This window comes from Poecile atricapillus, chromosome 20 (genome assembly GCF_030490865.1).
Source record: "Poecile atricapillus isolate bPoeAtr1 chromosome 20, bPoeAtr1.hap1, whole genome shotgun sequence".
NCBI lineage: Eukaryota > Metazoa > Chordata > Aves > Passeriformes > Paridae > Poecile > Poecile atricapillus.
Window position 1 is genome coordinate 2100181 of NC_081268.1, and position 20632 is coordinate 2120812.

The following is a 20632-nucleotide window of genomic DNA, read 5'->3' on the forward strand; positions in this document are numbered from 1 at the left end:
GCTTTAAGAATGTCCTAACGGGGATACAGTTGAAATTACGGTGCTGTGATACAGCACTTTTGCTTTTGGATTGAACGTTGTACCTCATGTCCTTAGAGCAAAATAGTTCTAGAAAACTGTCACTTAGTCCTTTCCGTTCCTTCTCCCTCACTGCCGTGTCCTACACAGCTCCGTGCCCGTGCTGCAGGAATGGTGCCTGTAGTACCAGTGAGGCTGGAAACAGACTGTGAGCAATAGAGAAGAGCAAATGTAGCCATACTTTGTTGTATTTTTAAAATCTTTTCAGTAATTCCTGCTTCCGCTTCCCAAACCTATCCCTAGAAACTTTGCCACTGGATGATGTCAGACCTTTGACCAACTGGCCACTCTCTGTCATGACAACTGAGGCAGCTGGGCCCGTGTGGGCTAGGGAACTCCCTGTCGCTCTCTTCCCATTTCTAGACTTGCCACAAGTCCTTTGCTTCCTCCCTCTCCCACATGGAATACCAACGGGATGAGAAATGTTGGTCAGTTTCTCCTTATTTTGTTGGAGGCGATGGCAGGAAGGATCCCTTTCCAAGTGACATGTAACACTTTGGCAGCAGTTGAATGCAGAAAAATCTTACAGAACAGATGAATGGCAAAGATCCCTTAATTACACTGGCTGTTTACTCTCAAATTAGCAACAATGCTGTTTCCAAGACCATTAAAAATAAACTGCATATTGCCTTAGTTGTTCAGCTTCCCACAAGATGCTGAGACCAAGCCCTGGAGCTGCTGCAGCTCATCCATGTTCATGAGAGAGCACAAAGTGCAGGACAAATTCCGATGGTGAAGGATTTGTGCGATTCCCACAAGGGGATACGATTTTACACAAAGGCTTCTGCCCGAGTATTTTATTGTAAAAATTGATGCTGTTATGCCAGCAAAGTCCAGGATTTTCTGAATTCATCTCAAACTAAAGGAGGATTGGAATTTTTATGCTTTCTCATGCTTAAAACGTAGGTGGTATATTTTTTTTTCGGTATCTTAAAATATTTTCAAAGGTCTCTACTATATTTTTTTAAATTTAAAATGGTTTTACCACCTCTCCTGAAGTGGTTATACACTGTCATTCTGTGCGGCTGCTGAGGACAGGGAATAGGGTCAGGGATCTCATTTTAAAGCCCAGGTTCCTTGGCATTGATTCATCACAGAGACATTTATCATATTACTTTTCAAGGTATATAGAGCATTATGCAGATGTCACTAAGTAAGTTGAAAAGGGAGAGATTTTTTTTGTAATCTTTCCAACCATTTAGATTGAAATCACTTAGATTCAGACCAAAAAAGTTTAATGTCTGGCATCAAGGGAGAATAATTGGAGAAACTGCTGAAAACACCTTAATCTCTAAAGCACTACTGTATTTTTTCACTACCACTGAACAGTGTCAACCAAATGTAAATACACTTCATATGCAGTTTTAAAAATCTTTTAGCTGGCTCCATGCATTCTTTTGACTGAAGGAGCTCAAAGTGTTGCTGAACTTGCCTTTCATCTTCCATGTAAGATAGGCCCAGGCTTTCCTGAGCCTTTGGAAAACTGACCAAGGTTTCTGTGGTGGGATTAGCACTAATCTGTCCTCTAACAACCCAGGTCAGGCCAACGGCCCTTGTTACCAGTGCTCCCATTGTTCTGTAGGAATGCTGTGTGTGCCTTCATGCCCTGATGTCAGAATGTATTGAAAAACATTCCTGGATTTCTCTTCAGTCCCCACCTCTTTGGAAAAGTGTTCATGTTTAAGATGTGTTTGTCCTATTTGTTTTTGCTGCTCCGTAGCAAAAATAAATAGTGGCCCAGTGTGTGTGTGCATTTTGGTGTTTCCCACAAGCAGCTACCCATAAAGCTCTGCTTTCTCATGTTGAGAAGTCAAGCACCTAAATTTGCCTGCATTTTGCATCAGTTTAAATTTTAAACGTCTTAAGAAACTGAATTTTTAGTCACAGCATCAAATATAAATTGAGCTTTCCAGACCAGAACCTTGTATCCTGAAAACCAGTTGTTGTTACTGAGCATACAGTAACAACAAATGATGTAATTAAAAACAAGCTGGTTCACCAAAGTGGGGCTGAAGTCCCGTTGCTCCTGGAGCAGGACATGGCCAGTGATGCTCCCACAGGGCCAAGTGCCTCTGAAGGGGCAGCAAGCCCCAGACTGCCCTCCCCTCTCTGGAGAAGACAAGGCTCCTCGTATGGCCCAAATGAATGGAGTTGGCAGCTCCTGTGTGAAGAGAATGCTACAGCAGTGGGGAGAGAATTCCTGAGGGATTGGTTCTGCGTTGCATAGAGTGAGCTAACGTCAGGGCTTTAGAATTTACTCTTTACTAAACTCCTTGGATCACTGCCCTTGTTAAAACTACATGGAAAAAAGGAAAGCTTTGCAATTCTGTTTGAAAATTTTGATTTGGTCTCACTTTCCTGACTGGCAGAGCATGAAGAAACATGCCATTCTCCCGAGGGGGTCTGAAGGGAGCCCGCTGCAAGCCGCTCGCCCTCTTCACTGCCTGTTCTCTTCATCTTTCTGTTTAATAGAATCTTGCACCCGAAAGTTGGCAGACTGCAACATCAGGACACTGGGGCTGAACAAGCAATTGGGAAAATTCTCCAAGATATTTGTAAATTAGACCTTGGAAAATGGTCTTAATGCTGTAAGAAAAAGTACGGTTCTAAATAGTTGAAACAAATCTTAGGAGGTTTTTGGTTCACCTGAATGACAGGTGACATGTATTCTGTTTGGCTTGTAGTTTAAAGGAAAAATTAATTTACTTTATTGATGGCTGCAACACTCTTTAGCAAAGCCTCATACAACACTGAGCCCCAGTTCATTGCAAAAAATTAATGATTTTGCAGTCAGTCACCTTTGCCATTTCTAACATTTTAAAATAAGATTCTGATCATTCATTGACAGTACTTGTTTGATACAATACTTGAGCTTTAAGCAGATGTTTATATTGTCTGCAGTCAAGTTTTCTCAGAGAACTACCCAGATGGATGTTGAGTAATCCCAAATGTTGAGTGTCACAAATGTCACTCCTGAAAACAACAAAACTGCAAAGGAAATTTAGAAGCAAATCTTGTGTTCCAGAGTGACCTTTTGTGCTCAAAGAAAGCCAGAGCTTTGAGACTTTGCAGCTTTCATTTGGAAAACAGACAAAAGGAATGATTAATCCCAATCCGGGAATGCTGGGAGGATATTGATGAGGGCAATAACAAACAATGCAAATATCTGCTGTGAAGTTCACAGGGGTTAGAAAATAAGCTTATAGCACTTGAGTCAGCAGCTGTGAACTGCAACCATCACCTGTCAGACAAGATACTGGTCCTGTTCAGTTTTACACTGGTGGGGTTTTTTTGCTTTGGGTTCTTTTATTCATCATAACATAAAGTGCTTTTACCAGAGAAACTTCCCCAGGAATTGGCTTAGGAGAGGCAGCCCTAACATTAACGATGCAATTGCTTATGCAGCCAATCCCATTCAAAGGAACCCAGGAAAATGTCCTTGGAGATGGCACTAACAAACTCATGGTACTTTTTCCTCCTAACTTGTCCTGGTATTTTAGATGTCTTGCTGAATTTTGCTCATCTAGCAGAGTCTTCAGTTTGAAATGGATTTAGAATTTCATTCAGCTCTGCTAAGGTCTCTGAAGACCTGGAGAATTAACCATTATGAATAATGAAAAGAGTGTATTTCCATATTGTTTATTTTTAAGTCAAGAGTAACTATGTATTCATAGAAAAAAGTTATAGTCAAGGTTTTAGTTAAGCCATGGATTAATTTTGTTATTCCAGATGTTCTCAACATCAGCTAAAACTAGTATCTTTGTAATGTGATTTCACAGAAATGTAGACTGTCATTTATACAGAGTTTCCAGAGAATCTGGATGTCACAAACTCCTTTGGATTAAAATAAATACAGAAGAAAGGACTGATAAAGAATTCCCTATAATGTAGAATTGGATGTGGCTGCTAAAAGCAGTTTGTTACAAGTTTGTTGATAAGGAGAAAGGGGGGGAAGGCAAAAAAAAAAAAAAAAAAGGGGTAAACCTGGACAGAAAATATCAGTGTCTTGTCTCTCAAATGCATTTTTGAATTTCCTCTGTTGGTTTCAGTTGCTGTTGGGAAGCTTTTACACAAGGGCACTTCCTCTCAAATACATTAATGACCTGGAAGTTACCAAACCCACTCTTTCATATGGTCTGGTCATATGAAAGACTAATCAACTAAAGTATTGTACTAGCATTTCCTGTATATTTCTTTCATTGAATTATACTGGCTAGTACTGTTCATGCAATAATTCAAATATATTCAAGGTTTTTCTTTGGAATTCTCAACAATTGCATGGATGTGATTTCACTTTCTACCTATTACATTTTTTTATTACCCCTTGAGAATATCTTCCTCTTGTCCAAAGCAGCTTTGTAATTCTGTGCCACCTTTGTGGAATAAAACTCACAAAGAGGAGGAAAAAAAGCCCAGTACATCCCAACAGAAAAAAAAAGAAAGGGAAAGTGCTATAGAGCTATTTTCTGCCTTGAAATGTGTTCTACATTTTTAATAAGATCCCAGATTGTCTGTAGCAGTGGCCATCTTTATTATTACTATTATTTTACAAGGAGTGAATGCCTTTGCTTCTATTGCACACGTGCACATTTACTACCTTTAATGGCTTGTTTAAATTAAATAACACCGTGCACTTAAATTCTGGGAGTCTTATTATCTCATTGAGATGCTGCCGCTCTTTTTGTATTGTGACAGAAACCCCTTGGTCAAATTGTATCTGTCTCTTTTTATCCCATTTTTACCAGTAGATAATGTTGCGATGAAAGATCCTCCGGACTTATTGGACAGGCAGAAATGCCTGGAGGCCTTGGCGTCTCTGCGGCACGCCAAATGGTTTCAGGTTGGCTCTTTGTTCTTACCTTGTTGTTATTGTAGCCTTGCGAGGTTTAATTTGAGACAGTTTTAATTTTAATGCCTCTTTAATTTCTGACTAGTCCCTCCTAGAGCAAAGGTCTAGAATTCCAACCCAGTGCTGTACTGTGCGAGGGCAAATGTGACAGGGAGACAGTCAGCTGGTCCAGAGTTGTCATGAGGCTACAAAAGCAATCTTGACATTTCGCTGCCTTTTTATACTTCTCTCTAAATTCAAGTGTACTTCTATATAAGTGTTTTTATTTTGCATGAAGCTGATTAAGTATTAAGTAAAAATAATTTAAAACAAAATCTATCCCAGGACTCTGTGCATTTAAAAAGAAAAGCAAAATTGAAGACCAGGCTTTAGCAGGTGTATTGGAATCATTTTGTTTGTTTTAGGCCAGGGCAAATGGACTAAAATCATGTGTAATTGTCCTCCGTATTCTACGGGATTTGTGCAACAGAGTCCCCACATGGGCACCGCTGAAAGGCTGGGTAAGTACAGAATGAGCTGAAGGCCACAAGGTCATGTCTCAGATGTCCTGAGAGTTGTAGCAGTGTATGGACTGGAGAAAGCAGAGTCTTGCATGAGACTCTTCCTTCCACCCCTGTTCGTTTGCTCTCCATTAACTGCTCCCTGTGTAGGGGAGAGAAGGCGAGTAGTCCTTGAGTCTATGACACAGTGATCCCATGGAAAGGGACACACTGATCCCATGGAACGGGACACACTGATCCCATGGAAAGGGACACACTGATCCCATGGAAAGGGACACACTGATCCCATGGAAAAGGGACACACTGATCCCATGGAAAGGGACACACTGATCCCATGGAACGGGACACAGTGATCCCATGGAAAGGGACACACTGATCCCATGGAACGGGACACAGTGATCCCATGGAACAGGGACACACTGATCCCATGGAACGGGACACAGTGATCCCATGGAACAGGGACACAGTGACCCCATGGAACGGGACACAGTGACCCCATGGAACGGGACACAGTGACCCCATGGAACGGGACACAGTGATCCCATGGAACGGGACACAGTGATCCCATGGAAAGGGACACAGTGATCCTATGGAAAGGGACACAGTGATCCCATGGAAAGGGACACACTGATCCCATGGAACGGGACATGCTGCTGCAGGCCTCGCACATCCTGGAGGATTGGCAATAGATTCCCACTTGTTGCCTTCCATCCTCTTGTTTAGTCTTCCAAAACTATCTTGCTCCCGTGACAATGCCACTCCTGCCAGTGGCTGTTGCCCTTTCCTGGGGCAGGTTTGCTCTGCATGCCTGGAGAGGAACACTGTAGGGCAGCAGAGGTGGTGTTTTTCTTGTGTGGAACTGAAAACCCTCTGAGAGGAGAACATTCATGTGGCTTGACTTTAGAGACCTCTTCTTTTTGACTTTTTGGGCAGACAGTGGAGAGATGGTGTCCTCAAAGAGCAGGGGACAAAGACAAGTGCCCTGCACGAGGACATGGCCTCTTCTGGGGCAGGTTTCTGTGCTTTAGACCTGTAGTGGATTACAAAGTGACCTGATGTGAATGTTCATCCCCTCTGCCCCCATTTTTAACTGCAGTCACAGTTACCCTTGTGTCCATACTAATCGTAATTTAATGTCTTCTAGCCACTCGAGCTTATATGTGAAAAATCTATAGGTACTTGTAATAGACCTTTGGGCGCTGGGGAAGCATTGCGACGAGTGATGGAGTGTTTGGCATCTGGAATTCTGCTTCCCGGTAAGGGGCCAAATGAACTCCAGGAACACAAAGGGATGGGCAGCCCACCTTAACATTTAGCTGTAGGATTATATAGAAATGCCTGCCGTGATCTCTGAACCTGCTGTGGACTGAAATTAATGTTTTTTTCTTTAAAATGAAAATAAAGGATTTTGCACAGTGATCACTGTGTGAATGATACTGCCTGCCACTGCAGGAGAAGTTAAGAGAGAATGTTAGATTTGTTACAAATTAACCCCTACCTCATTAAGGGGTTGCAGGTAAATAGACTTAATGATTATCTGGTTTCTACAGATTCCTTGAAACCTACAGATCTGTCCAAATTAGGTGTTTTCTTCCAGACCTACTGATTTCAGTTAATGTTATCACCCATGTTCAGTGTTTACCCTGATAAGGTCTGTGGCCACTGCAAGGGTATGAAACCTCGGGTCAGTTTGTGCTGGAGGAGGGGTGCTGCCCACTGTGCAGCAGCCAGGCTCAGCTGCTCTGTCAGTCCATGTTTGCACACTGCTGCTCGTTCCCCTCAGTAATCCCTGTTCCTCTCCCTGCCAGGGGGCCCGGGGCTGCACGACCCCTGTGAGCGCGAGCCCACGGACGCTTTGTCTTACATGACAGTTCAGCAAAAAGAAGCCATTACACACAGTGCTCAGGTAGGGAACTCTGTGTGTGCTGCAACAGTGAGGAATTCAGCTCATTAGCACCATTTATTCTCTGCCAGGATAGCTTGTTTTCATGGCAGTCCTGACAGTTCCTGTGCTGTGCTATCCTGAAAAGGTTAAGCCATAGTTCAGGAGTGCAAGAGTTAAATGTGTGTGGGATCTTATTCTTGCAGAGGCAGTGGGATGTCTGTGCACCCACCTCTGCTCCCAGCACAGAGCCCTTGGGTGGGCTCCCTGTCAGTGTGCCCTGCACTCCGTGTTACAGAAATTCATGAGTTTTATGGTTTTTTTAGACATTAGCATTTTCCACAGCTATTGCAGAGGCCAGCTGTAAAAGCTGTCTTGTCTGTCAAAACTACAGAAGTGTGTCTAAGGACTTACTAAGAAATTTGGGCAACTGAGGTGAAATCCTGCTGATTAATTTGTGTTTCTACTGTCCCTTTCAGCATGCGCTCAGATTATCAGCCTTTGGGCAGATCTATAAAGTTTTGGAAATGGATCCCCTCCCATCAAATAAGTCATTTCAGAAATATTCCTGGTCAGTAACTGACAAAGAAGGTAGGTATTATTTGTTCCAAAAGTCACTAACTGGGAAGTAAAGTAGGAGTTAATTTAGAATGGGTAAAGTTCTCAATTATGTGCTGTGAATGTGAAGTAGAAACTATTTTTTTTTATATGTGGGTTGATTTTTAAAAAATTATTTCATTGTGAGAATGAAATCTGGAAGTTCTATTCTTTAGAAAGAGATGAAAGGCAGAACAGCCATAATATAGCTGATGGTTATCTTTAAGCACAAACTCCTTTGGCATTTGAAGAGCTGAGGTACTGTTTGATTCTTGTCCTGGTGAGGAGAGACCATAGACATGTCAAAAAGCACACAATGAGTGTCCATAATAAGAATTACTCCAAAATTCTTTCTAGAAAACAATATATAGCTAATAAAAAAAAAATCCATGTGTATTTTCTTGTAAAAACAATACTGTTGGAGGTCTTGCTTAGAGTAAATGTGGAAAACAGCACCGCAGGTTTGCAGTCCTTATCCCACAACTGGTATTGGACACAGAGATCCTGCCTGGCCTGGTAGAGTGAGCAGTAAAGCAGTATTGGCTTTCCTGTAGCAGTAAGAAAGCTGTGACTGATGGATGAGTTCTTTTCTTTATAAACAAGCAAGGAACAGTGTGGGACTAATCAGACTCCTGCTGTGGGATCGTGTTTTCCTAATGGCATATCCGTATTACAAGGAACTTTATACCCTAGGTACAGGCTCATCTGCTCTGAAGAGACCGTTTGAAGACAGTGTCGGGGATGATAAAGATCCAAATAAAAAGATGAAGCGTAATCTGAGGAAAAGTAAGTGCAGCACTTCTCCATTCTGTTTTCAAAGATCTATTTTACAGGGGGAGCTATTTTAAAAGCTTCTCTGTGTTGGTGTGGTAGAGCATGTGAAAAAGTCTTTGAAAAAAATTGTTGTCTATCACCCTGCATTCGGAATGTCAAACACATCTCTGTGCATCTGAATTTCCCCTAACATGCTTTACTAACTGAATGATTTGCATTTTTAAATGGGATTACCCATCAAGTTACACCAGACCTGAAGTTGCCCAAGCAGCTGAGGTATTTTATTGGTAACATCCCTGTATTGTGGGGTCTTTTAAAAGTATTGCAGTGACTTTGCTGAGTGAAGATTGCACTCTCTTCACTCTTCCCCTTCCTGAGTTAGGTGTTAAGATCTCCTACAAGGAAAATAAAATGTGTAATCTGCAAAACATTAATGTTGCACATATGCACAGACTGGAAGTCTCTTGGCATTGCTGGGATCCAGTCATTCTGGGGGCTATTTTCATTGTGCTACTTGGATACCAGTTCTGGATCTGGTTCCCCATTAGCTATAAAGCTTGTTACTCCTTTTACAGCTAGCTGCAACAGAATGGTGTTAATATAAAGCCAGGTTATTATAGCTGTTACCCTGAATTAGAATGGCTTATTAAAGACTTTACAGCATTTATGGCTCTCCTCACCCTCTTGAGAGGCTGAGGGGTGGTTTTGCTCCTTGATACAGACAGAAGGCACTGAAATGCAAACTGTTTCATTTTTCTGTTCATCTTGTTTTGTTCATTTTCCTTTCCCCTCCTTCCCCTACCCCTTCTACTATCTTGTACTAGTACTAGATAGTAAAGCAATAGATCTCATGAATGCTCTGATGAGGCTGAACCAAATCAGGCCAGGGCTTCAGTATAAGCTGCTGTCACAGTCTGGTCCAGTCCATGCCCCAGTCTTCACAATGTCTGTAGATGTTGATGGTACGACTTATGAAGCATCAGGACCTTCTAAGAAAACAGCCAAGCTCCATGTGGCAGTGAAGGTAAGGCAGCCTGAAGTAATCTGCTAACCCCAGATCTTGGGATGGAGTATGAAATGTGCTTAGAACTAGTAATATGCAAGCTCAACATTAAAAAAAAAATAAAAAATCATTAAGCTGAGCTGCTTGCTGTATGCTCTAAGGACAGCTGGGCATGGTTCAAAGAGCATCACTGGTTTTGTGGTAGTTGGGGGGGAAGAATTTCCCAGGGCTCTACAGGTCAGCTCAAGTTGCAGTGGACTCAATGTGGTGGTCAAATTCTGGATGGGGGGGGTTTAGTTATGTTCTGTTCTACTCCTTCCTCCTTTTGGTTTGGAAATGGCATGTTGGTGGCTGCTTCTTTCTCCCCATCCTTCTCTGTGTCCATTCCTGGCTTGTGAGCTCCTGGAAATAGAGTTCTGTCTTCGGTGCCTGAAGAGTACCTCTGTGTACCGAGTAAACTGTGTCAGTGGTTTATCCAGTCAGTTTCCAGTAGGACACTGGTATCATTCAGACACTGATCAGGCTGCTGTTGCTTCCTGTAGGTGCTCTACATGGCAGCAGGACAGACTGGGATGCCCAATGTCAGCATCCACCAGATGTGGTGCTTGGGGACATGTCCTAGTAGTGGGTGTGGCAGTGCTGGGGTAATGGATGGTTGGACTCAATGATCTTAAAGGTCTTTCCCAACCTAAACAAGTCTGTGAAAGAACATCTGCTAATATTACTGCTCTTCTGATAGGAACAGGCCCATCTGTCATTCTCTGCCTCATTTTGTTTTGAACAAGAATTTCCTTTTTAGAATCTTCATCTGGCAGCTTTCTGCTTTCCTTTGATTTCAGTTTTGAAAATCCCATTGTCCTATGTGCTTTCAAGTTCAAAGTGTCCAGAAGCATCTGAGGGCATGTGTTATTCCTCCAGGAAAAGTAGCTCTCTGCATGTGTGTCCTTCCAGACCTTCTGCCTCATTCTTTTATTTTGCCTTCCTCCCTGCAGTTTAAAAAACAACAAAAAAAAGCCCAAAAAACCCACTTGCCCTGAAAAACTGTGACTGCTCTGCCCTTGAACCTCTCTGCGTCAGCCAGATCTGTGCTGGTGCCGGCCCAGCTCTGTTTTCTCTAAATTTACACATCAAAACATCTGCAATTGAAGCCAAGAGGAAATGGGTGGTGTGGTCCAGACTTGGTTTTTTTCCTTTCTCTCTTTCCCTTCTCAGCAGACACAGACCCTGCCCTCCCAGTCTTACAAGAGGGAATAATGTGAGATTTCACTTTCTAATCTGACCTTTTTAAAATGCAGAAGCCCAGAAAATGCAGCCAGATGTACCCTAACTGCATGGGAGCTGAGCTGGGGGTTACCCAGGCAGTTCTCAGCTCAGGGTTTGAACAGTCATTTTTGCAGACTTTGTTCTTGGCTCTAAATTTTCAGCAGAGCTTCAGGTTCCTTTCAGTTTCCTTTGCCCTACGTGTGGTAGCTATGTGCAGCTGGATCAGGAAGCTGGCTAAGGGAGAGACTGGCCTTGCTCATGGAGGATGTTTTTGAAGGAACTGAGCTCCAGAAGTACCATCTTGTACAAGGCTTTAATTCTCACAAGACTGTTTGTCATGTTTGCCCCACAGTCCATCTCTTGATCTGTCCAAAGACACAGAGAGGGGGGGAAATCATGCATGAAACTATGCCCTTATAAGGCCATTAAACAGTGTCTTTAATTTCTTACTTTACAAGGAATTCTTAAGATGATGAATGATGCTCATGAGTATCTTTGAGACTAAAATTCTGCTTTGTGTCGATTCCACTTTTGTAAACCTGAAATTATTTTCCCTATTGATATTGTGTTCCCTACGGATAACCACTGAAATTGATATCTCCATTTCAAATAAGAGAAAATGAATATTCTAAGCAATCTGCCTTTTTTACTTGTACAGTGAATTGATTGTTGTGTTGCTTTGTATTTGTTCCTGTTCTGCTGCCTCTGTCACAGTTCATTTCACGGCGCTTCGTTGTAGGTTTTACAAGCAATGGGGTATCCAACAGGTTTTGATGCAGATGTGGAGTGTGTAAGTTCTGATGAAAAATCAGATACTGAAGGTAAAAATGAAACAATGTCTTCAATCTCAAGCAATAATAATACTGGAAATTCCACAGCTGACACCTCCGCTACCCTAGAGGTGAGGATTGCGTTGAAAGTACAAAAGACGAGCTGCGGGGTTTGGGGTTTCACTTTTCATTGTTTTGGGGTTTTTTTCTGTTCTACTTGTCAGAACGGTAAAACATAAATTTCTTCAATTTCAATGGGAGACAATTTCCAGACAGTGTGTAATCATGGGTAACTCAAACAACATACATGTTTAGTCCACTGAGAAATTTCTGGGGAAATGGAAATGGAGTATATTTAATGGAACTTCCCTATTTTTATCCATAGTTGAGAGAATTCTATTGCAGACTGATCTGGTGTGCTGAGGTCTCAGCTTTACCTTGTTTTCCAGACAGTTACAGACATTTCTACTTAAACACATGACTCAGGGCATGAGATTTCTTCATAGTGCCAGGACATAAAGAGATGGAACAGCAGAGATGTGTGCAGGGCTGGGAAGGCCAGTCTCTCCTTTCCATGTGAAAGCCTTCGATTTCAAGGAACTTGACACCATGGCCCCACCTTCAGCTTCAGATTCTCTTAGGGCTGCAATTCCAAGTGCAGCTGGTGTCAGGTTTAGTTTGTGCAGGCGTCAGACCAGCTCATGAGGACAGCCCTCACCAACAGAAATAAATGGGTGTGACTTCTGTGACAACATTGATGTCCTCCTGCCCTTCCTTAGAGGTTTGCCCTTCGCTGTGCCAGCATTGCAGGTTGTGCAGCAGCCATGGCAGTGTGTGCAGAGCTTTGGCTGCCTTTTGAAGAGAGAAAGGCTCTGAAGTAACACCCTGCATGTCTCTCTAGGTAAGAACTCAGGGTCCCATACTCACAGCAAGTGGCAAAAACCCAGTGATGGAGCTCAATGAAAAGAGAAGAGGTCTGAAGTACGAGCTCATCTCTGAGACAGGGGGAAGCCATGACAAGCGCTTTGTGATGGAGGTGAGTGGAGCAGAGGTGCAGCTGGTGAGGGGTTATTAATGATGTAGCAGAGTCACTTGCTGCTGCTGCAGTTCCAAATTTTCTATTTTGCCTTTTGCAATGTGCATCTGTGGTGGTGATTTCTCAGGTTATGTACCTCCTTGCTGTTACAATGTGTCAGCTGGGGAAGGGAATAGCCTTTCCACTTTAGGAAAATACAGTGAGAATTAACACTGGATTCTGACAGCCCCAAACTTCAAGGCAAGAAAGACTCCAGGGCATGTGCTAAATCCAGTATCCAACAGATATGCTGGTCCTCTTTGAGTTGTGCTTGTAGTGTCCAGATTCCCAGTATCTGTGACACACTGGTTCCCAGGAACACCTTGGTATCCTTTAGCAGCTTCAAATCTAGAATCAATAGAAATTTGTCACATAAAACACTTAAGGATGTTTCTCTTACTGAAATTCTTTATGGGTGGCACATCAGCTGAGTGGGTGCAGCACTGTGTTCCTGTGGATCAATACTAGGCATGAACTGACATAATGTCTTAATTTTCAGGTAGAAGTAGATGGGCAGAAGTTCAGAGGTGCAGGCCCAAACAAGAAAGTAGCAAAAGCAAGTGCTGCATTAGCAGCACTTGAAAAACTGTTTTCTGGGCCTAATGCAGCAAATAACAAGAAAAAGAAGATTCTTCCTCAGGTAAGTACTGTCACTTGCTTTTTGGACCATTATCCCAGCACTGGGTTGGTTTTTGATACAGAAGGCAGCATTCTAGTAAAGTGAGGTTAACATGGCTGGTGGTGTTGTTTTGGGGTGAAATCCTGGCCCTGCTGCAGTTATGTGGGTTCAGGAGGGTACCAGTGCTGTAGGCTGAGGAAAGTTGTAAGGAGGTGGGAAATACAGCAAGGAGGAGCAGCAGAGAGAGGCCCAGAAGCCAGCAGTGTTCAATCATGCCCAAATCCGAGGTAAGTAAGGCACAGTTTGAGGGAAGGGACTGCCAGGGCTGAGCATGGGGAGCGTGCTGGGCTCTGCAGGCAGTGACAGGGCCAGGGACCTGCTGTGTCCCTGTCACTCACATCCTTTGGCACAGCTCTCTCCAGTCTGTGCTCAGCCAGCCTGGCACATCAGGCATGTTTACAGAGCCCTCTCAAAGGGGGTGATTTAATGCAGGTGGCCTTGTATTCCAGCAACACTTTCACCCTCTGAACTGCTATTTTTTGTCACTCTGGGCAGACTAAAGGGGTTGTCAATACAGCTGTTTCTGCAGCAGTCCAGGCTGTTCGAGGCAGAGGACGAGGTGCTTTAACACGAGGGGCATTTGTTGGGGCAGCTGCTGCTACTGGATACATAACACCAGGTAAGGCACCACACTCGTAGCTGATAGTTTAGTACTTGTCTGCTGGGGTGTTCTTTTTCGTGTGTGTTATTCACCTGTGCAAGTGATTTCTTTAACCATCTGAGATGGAGCAGAAGGCTTCATGGGAGTTTAAATAAATCAAAGAGCTGGAAAGCTGGCAGTGTATCCTCTACAAGTGTGCAGCTCAAAGCTCTGTGTGCACAGAGCACACAGTTACCGACATAATGGCTTTCCTGGCTTTATTATTTTATGATTTGTCTTCATAGTTCACTGCCATGGCACAATTCCCAAAACTCTCTTCTTACCTAAGAACCTTCTGGATCATGTGCCGGTTAGCATTAGGAATGCCTTTTCCAAGAATCCTTTGTGAAGTCAGCAGGCTCAACGCTCCCTGAGCTCCCAAAAACCCTCTACATGAATTCTACCTGGAAGCATCTATTAGTAGCTTCTGTGGTGGCCAGAAATAAAAGAATTTCTTTTCATACTCTGGGTAATGGGAAGTCATCATCTGCACTGCATTGTTCTGATTAGCAGAAACAGCTTCTGAAGTCCAAGGGCTTCTGGTTCCCATTTCACATGTTCATGAAATGGTCATTAAATGGTTCTCTCCATCCTCAAATCACTTTTCAAAGTGCATTTTCTTTGTGACTCTACAGCATGTCTGAGATTTGTGGGTGACATGTGAAAGGAATCCAGACATTGTTTTCACTTGTTATAAGAACCACAGATTTGTAAGAACAAGATGCTGAAGATGCCTCAGTCAAAGGAAATCCAGTCGTAGCTTCCAAAAAATAACACTTGTAGTCCTCATGCTTAGGTTTTCAGATTACAGCATGAGCTCTAATTACACCCTCCAGCAGCTCACATGTGCTAATAGCACAGGCCTGTTGTTTGGGAACCTTCCTGCCTGGCACTGTTGGCAGCATGTCATCTTCATTGCTCCTGTATGGTCATGTCATTTTAAATATTAAAACCCAGTAATTCATTTTTAATGGCTGTTAACATTGGTTTTGGAATTGTCTGCCTGCCTGAGGAGTCATTTAAGAGACACTTTAATCTGCCAGGGGCATGCTTCTTGCCAGTGTGGAATTATTCCAGAAATAAGTTTAATTTCCCAGTCGCTGTAGTTAAGCTTTTATTGGCCTTGGCCTTCACAGATTATTTCTCTCCATCCCCTATTCTTCTCAGAAATCTCTTACTTTTTGGAGTGACACCAGCAGTCTCACCAGAAAAAAATAACCTGTAAAGCCTGCATGAACCACTGACATGTAGAAACCAATGCTGGTGTTACCTGTGTTGCTTTTTCTCTCAACTACTTCAGAGTCAAACTCTGCTCTCTGGGGAAAAATGATCTGTTTGTGTGGAGGTGTTCACATGTCTTCTGTGGAACTCTGTCTGTTGGAAGTGGCAGAGAAAGCAGAATTCACAGGAGCTTTATTGAGGGGGATGTGACATCTGCCACAGGCATCCAGCATTCTCTTTTTAAAGGAAATTTGGGAAAATTACTGTTCTTTGCATAGACTGCATTTGTGTTTTAAGAAGAAAATAAGCAAATACGGAATGTCTGTGTCATGTCAACTCCATACTCTGACAGTGCAGACTTGAGGGATTCAGTAGAAAAGAAAATGCTGAGGAAATAAAATAGGGAATTTTAACTCTTTGATGCTGAAGCTTGAGAAAGTCCCTGGCTGCTTGTTCTTCAGGCCACTGCATAGGAACATTTCAGTTTTTTCAGCAATATTTGGACGTATTGGTCGGTGTGAGTTTGGTTTTGCTGTGCTCCTGCTTCAGGCACATGGTCCCTGCCCATGTGCAGATGTGCAAACACTGACAGGCAGTGCAGAGAATGACCCCCCTCCATCCTCTGTTTCCCTGCAGGCTATGGAGCACCATATGGATACAGCACAGCGGCACCAGCCTACGGTACGTACAGCCCTGTCATTAACACATTAGAAATTGTGCAGAAACTGTTGTGGCAGTCCAAATGTGGCAGTCCAAGGAGAAATTCAAAGAGATTTAAGCTCTTAAACCATGACAACAACACCACTTTTATGCCATAACCTTGTGGTTCTTTTTTGGTTGGAGTAGCTTTTTGCCTCTGCTTTGCCTGGTCTGTGGAAGGACTGCTTGTTCTAATTGCCTGTTCCCTTCATACTGGAACCCAGTCAAAGTAGTTCCCTTACTTTTTACAGCCAGTCTGTGCTCCATTCAAAGACTACCGAAGGGCCTATTTCAGCATCTCTGACCCAGATGGCATTACAGTAACATTGGTGAAATGTTTGTCCCCAAGTGTATGTGACTTGTGGACAAAGCTCCCTTAATGCTGTCAACTCTTTGAAATCCATGGGAAAATACCCCCCACCCCTGCAGGCTAAAACACCACTGCTTGGGACACCAGGATGGGTTTTGGGTAGTTGGTACTGGTAGCAATCAGTTTGTGAGGCAGCCAGGACACGGTCATTTGCCACAATGCTTTTCACTATGAAACATGTTCTATTAGGCTGGCAAAGCACTGGTTTCATGGAGATTGTAAAATGAGCTGATAACCATGAGAGCTGTGATGGAAGGGTTTTTCTTAACTTGGCTTCTCCCTCCCCACTGGCTTGTTTTATGCTGGACTAACAATGCATTCCTCTAACCGGCCCTTTTGGTTACTTTGAATGAGGTTTATGTGGCAATGGGAGCAGGGCAGTTTGGAGTCAGTGATATGTCCTGGCACACACAATGTGAGCCCATCAGGACCAGTCCAACCAGCCTCTCCTGTGGCAAGGACTGGTCACATGCTGCTCAAATGACTGGCATGTTTCAAGGCCTGGGGTTTTTCAGATGGGACATTTCTGCTTTTTAGCATTTGTAATAGGTCATTCCTCCCAAATCTGTGTAACTTGGGCAATACTAACTCCCATCATATCGTGATAAAAGTTAAAAATATTTTGAAATGTCAATTACAAGACTTTCCTCCAAGTATGAGCTTTAACAGGGCAAAAATGCTGCTGCTTTATGGAAAATGTTAGCTTTGCCTGACTGGGACCAGCTGGTCCAGTTCTGTACTGAGAGGGAGAATGGGCCCACAGGCTCAGTGTGGAATTCTGCCCCCAGAACTGGAGCAAACCTCCGTAGTTTTACACCTGCTGACTGGCCCTGTGCTGTGACATAAGGGCAGCTGGCAGCAGGGCTGTCCCATGGAGTGTTGTCCTTTGTGGTGCATCACACAAGGAACAGCAGCATGTTTTCCCAGAGAAAAATGAAAGGAAATTTAGTTTGGGATATTGATTTTTTTTAGAAAAAAACCCTTGATTCTTTTCAAGCAACAGCCTGAGAGTATAACTAGGATTAGTGGTAACTGCATGTCTGTGTTTTTACAAGCAGTGACACACTGTGACATGAGGAATCCTTTCCCTGCTGAAGGCAGGCATACAACTGATACCAAGTTTCCTTGCAGCTTTTCTTGCTTTTTTTCATTCATTCCTTCTGTTTTGTGGGTTTTTTTTTGTAATTATGTCTATTTTGGGAGCTGGATTTTAAGCACTTAGCTGTATATATGTGACATATCACTGACTTCAAAGCATTGTGGAATTGGATGCCCCCATTTCTCACATAAAGAGTTTCTGTTCTTAATGTCTTATGATTGTGATGCAAAGTTCTGGGATAATGCTTTTTGGCTGTAAGGAAAACATGTCTCTTTGCCTTTGTAAGCTGTTGCATGTTGGGAAACTTCACTTTGATCATCTGGTGCTCTGGAATACCTGCTGTTGCTGCTTTGTGATTTCTAAATGGATATATAGGTTAAATACTAGAATTTAAATAGGCAAGATTAAAAAACCAAACAAACGTTTAATTGTGCAGAAGTTTGTGAGGCCACAAGAACTCTAAAATAATAATGAAATCAGGCAGATGTCAATCTTTCCAGATTTACTACTTCAGCACAGGAGAGGAAGTGCAGAATAAGGAAGCAGATGCAGAATTTACTGTAGGTGCTTGATTTTTGGCTGACCTACCTGGATGCTGATCAAAACTGCTGAACAGTTTCCCTGTGAGTTGTATTTTATGCACAGCAGTGCCTGTCTAAAATATCTGTAATTGCAACTGGTCTGTGAAATTACCTCAACGTAGAACAAGCTAGTAGAGATTAATTACCATAAAGATTATGAAATAGAGCTTCAAGTCCAAATACACACTCTGCTTTTGAGAATATCACTTCCTTTAATTTTATCAAACACCAGGACAAAAATAAAGCAGACTTTAAGCTATAACCATCTGTCTGAAATAGTGCAAAGTGGTGAAGCGTTACTGTTTATGGGACTCTGCACCCTGACGTCACATTGACTGACTGATCTGGAAAAGGTTAATGAGAACACTACTGTAAGCTCTTATCTGACTTTCTTGGATTGCTGAACTTATTTGGAGTCCTCTCCCTTTCTTCTCTCTGTAGGTTTACCCAAGAGAATGGTTCTGTTACCAGTTATGAAATTCCCAACTTACCCCGTTCCCCACTACTCATTCTTTTAGCAAATGGCAGAAGCTAATTCCCATTGATTGAACAACACAGTACAGTACAGAATGTTAGAAGAAAAAAAGCCTTTCTATCCTGTTTTCTTTGAACACATACTTGAGCAAAGTCATTTGTAAAGAAACATCTTTTTCCTACTTTTTGATTTTAACAAAATGCAAATTTAGTTCTCTAAAACTTGAAAAAAATGTTCTGTGAAATGTTACCTCATTTTCAAATAACTTATACCAGCCTTCTGTTATAGGGAAGAACTAGAAGCTTAAATCTTACGTTTTAAATGAAGTATCCGATTATGTAAAATTAAATTTGTGAAGGATGTATAGAATATAAAACACTGATCACAAATAAACTGTTTTGTTGTAACACAAGAGTACTGCCTGTTTCCTAATGCAGTCACACAGACTCAGTTAATGACCTGTATTTGCTGTAGGGTTATTAAATGCAGGGCATAGTTGTTTAAAAAACAAAAATAAAAATTAAAAAAAAAACAACCCCAAAAGCAAACAAAACCACACAATAGAAACTTTACAGTTAACATTTAACTTTGTAAATATTATGGTGTGTAATAAACTTAGTAAAATATGGGTTAAAATATTGTTTTATCTTATTTTTTATAGTTAAGCATCAGTACCTGAGTTTCCTTATAGATCAGCATACTGTAACTGTGATTTTAGACACAGTCTTAATTATCCAAGAAGACTTTTCACTCATACACAAAATGCTGAAAAACAAATGAAACAAAAGGAATTAGTCTGTCTCTGTATAAGGCTGCATTCTGTGAAACAAGTACTAAACAAGTATTAAAGGAAGTTCCCACAGAAGGATGCAATTCCAAGGATACACCTTACATCTGTATTGCCCAGAGAAAGGACAATAATAATGTTACAATCAGGTTCTTTAGAGCTCAAAAGCTACATGTTTTCCTTTCTTTTCTGTTTTTACAAAAAAAAAAAAAAGAGAGAAAAAAAAAAAGAAACAAATTCCACTTGTTCTTGTGGCCTTCTTCACTTTTAAGATTGTCTGCCCACCCTTGATTTTCCATCCACCATTTCTACAGAAAGCATTTTATTTGTCAATTGTATGTTAAACCAAAGGTTCTCCTTTTCCCCCTTATGTTTATAAGAATCTAAAGCAGCAACAAGGTCCCCATGAAAACTTGCTATTTAATTGTCCCAGTTCTTGTTGAGTGCTGCTGTGAAAAGTGACACACTTCAGCCATAGGCCAGTACTTTTTTAAGAGTTGGTGCTCAAACCCAGAGTCCTCTTTTTGCTGAGGAGTGTGTGCACCTGTATGAAATTCTAGGATAGGCCCCAGCTCCACAACTGGAATCTCCATGGATTGTGGACTGCTGTGGGTTCTAACAAGGGATTCCAATGGTCTTTATTAAGGTATCACCCCACAAATAAGCAGCATTGTTGGTTGCACTCTCTCCTCAGCCCTCGCCCGTTGCTTTTCCATAGGCTGGCTTTAGTTCCTGCTCTTCTGAAGATTTGCCTTTATCCCCTGTTCTCTTACCAGACGCTGCTGCTGAGGCAAGGGGAGCTGTATCAGTGTTGAGGGTGTTGTAGGAGCAGTGCTTAAAGCAACAGAAAGTTCCTCCTCCCCACAGCCCCCTTAGAGGGAGAGAAGTATTAGAAAAGCTGAATAAGGGGTGGCTTATAGAACAAGCTGCTTTCCCTGGAATTAACTGCAGCTGTTATTCTTAAGCTGTTTGTGCTTAGGAATGTGTTTACATTTCCATGGTTCTCCTTTTGCCGTAGCTCTCGCTCCCGTTTGGTGTCGGTGGTACTTTAATAAAACGTAGGTGATGGCCCGGGAGGGTGAGCCTGGTGTCACCCAAGGAACACAGAGCAGGGGCTGGGGATGGAGCCAAATTGAGAGGTGCTCAGAAATCTGATCTGTTTTGCTGGCCTATGGATGAAAGGAAGCCATCACGGAGCAGAAAAAGCATGGCTGATCAGAGCCCATTTTTGTTAATCAAATATTCATTAAAGGAATCTTTCCTCCGCATACATTTTTTTACCCCCCCTCT

General features: G+C 42.4%; 1 protein-coding gene across 18 annotated transcripts in view; it reads left to right on the top strand.

Annotated features, from left to right (window-relative positions):
- The window catches only part of STRBP (spermatid perinuclear RNA binding protein), a 73921-nt gene that overhangs the window by 28687 nt on the left and 24602 nt on the right, over positions 1 to 20632 (top strand). For 13 of the 18 annotated variants that reach the window (XR_009279160.1, XR_009279157.1, XR_009279161.1 and 10 more), the window contains exons 6-17: positions 4824 to 4918; positions 5332 to 5427; positions 6572 to 6683; positions 7236 to 7333; positions 7789 to 7900; positions 8600 to 8692; positions 9505 to 9704; positions 11686 to 11847; positions 12618 to 12752; positions 13291 to 13431; positions 13966 to 14089; positions 15968 to 16012. Coding sequence is in view for 6 of the 18 variants with exons in the window: in XM_058853413.1 (XP_058709396.1) it covers positions 4824 to 4918; positions 5332 to 5427; positions 6572 to 6683; positions 7236 to 7333; positions 7789 to 7900; positions 8600 to 8692; positions 9505 to 9704; positions 11686 to 11847; positions 12618 to 12752; positions 13291 to 13431; positions 13966 to 14089; positions 15968 to 16012 (1413 nt within the window). In the remaining 12 variants the exon portion in view is untranslated. The other 5 variants (XM_058853410.1, XM_058853411.1, XM_058853409.1 and 2 more) reach the window with 5 other exon arrangements.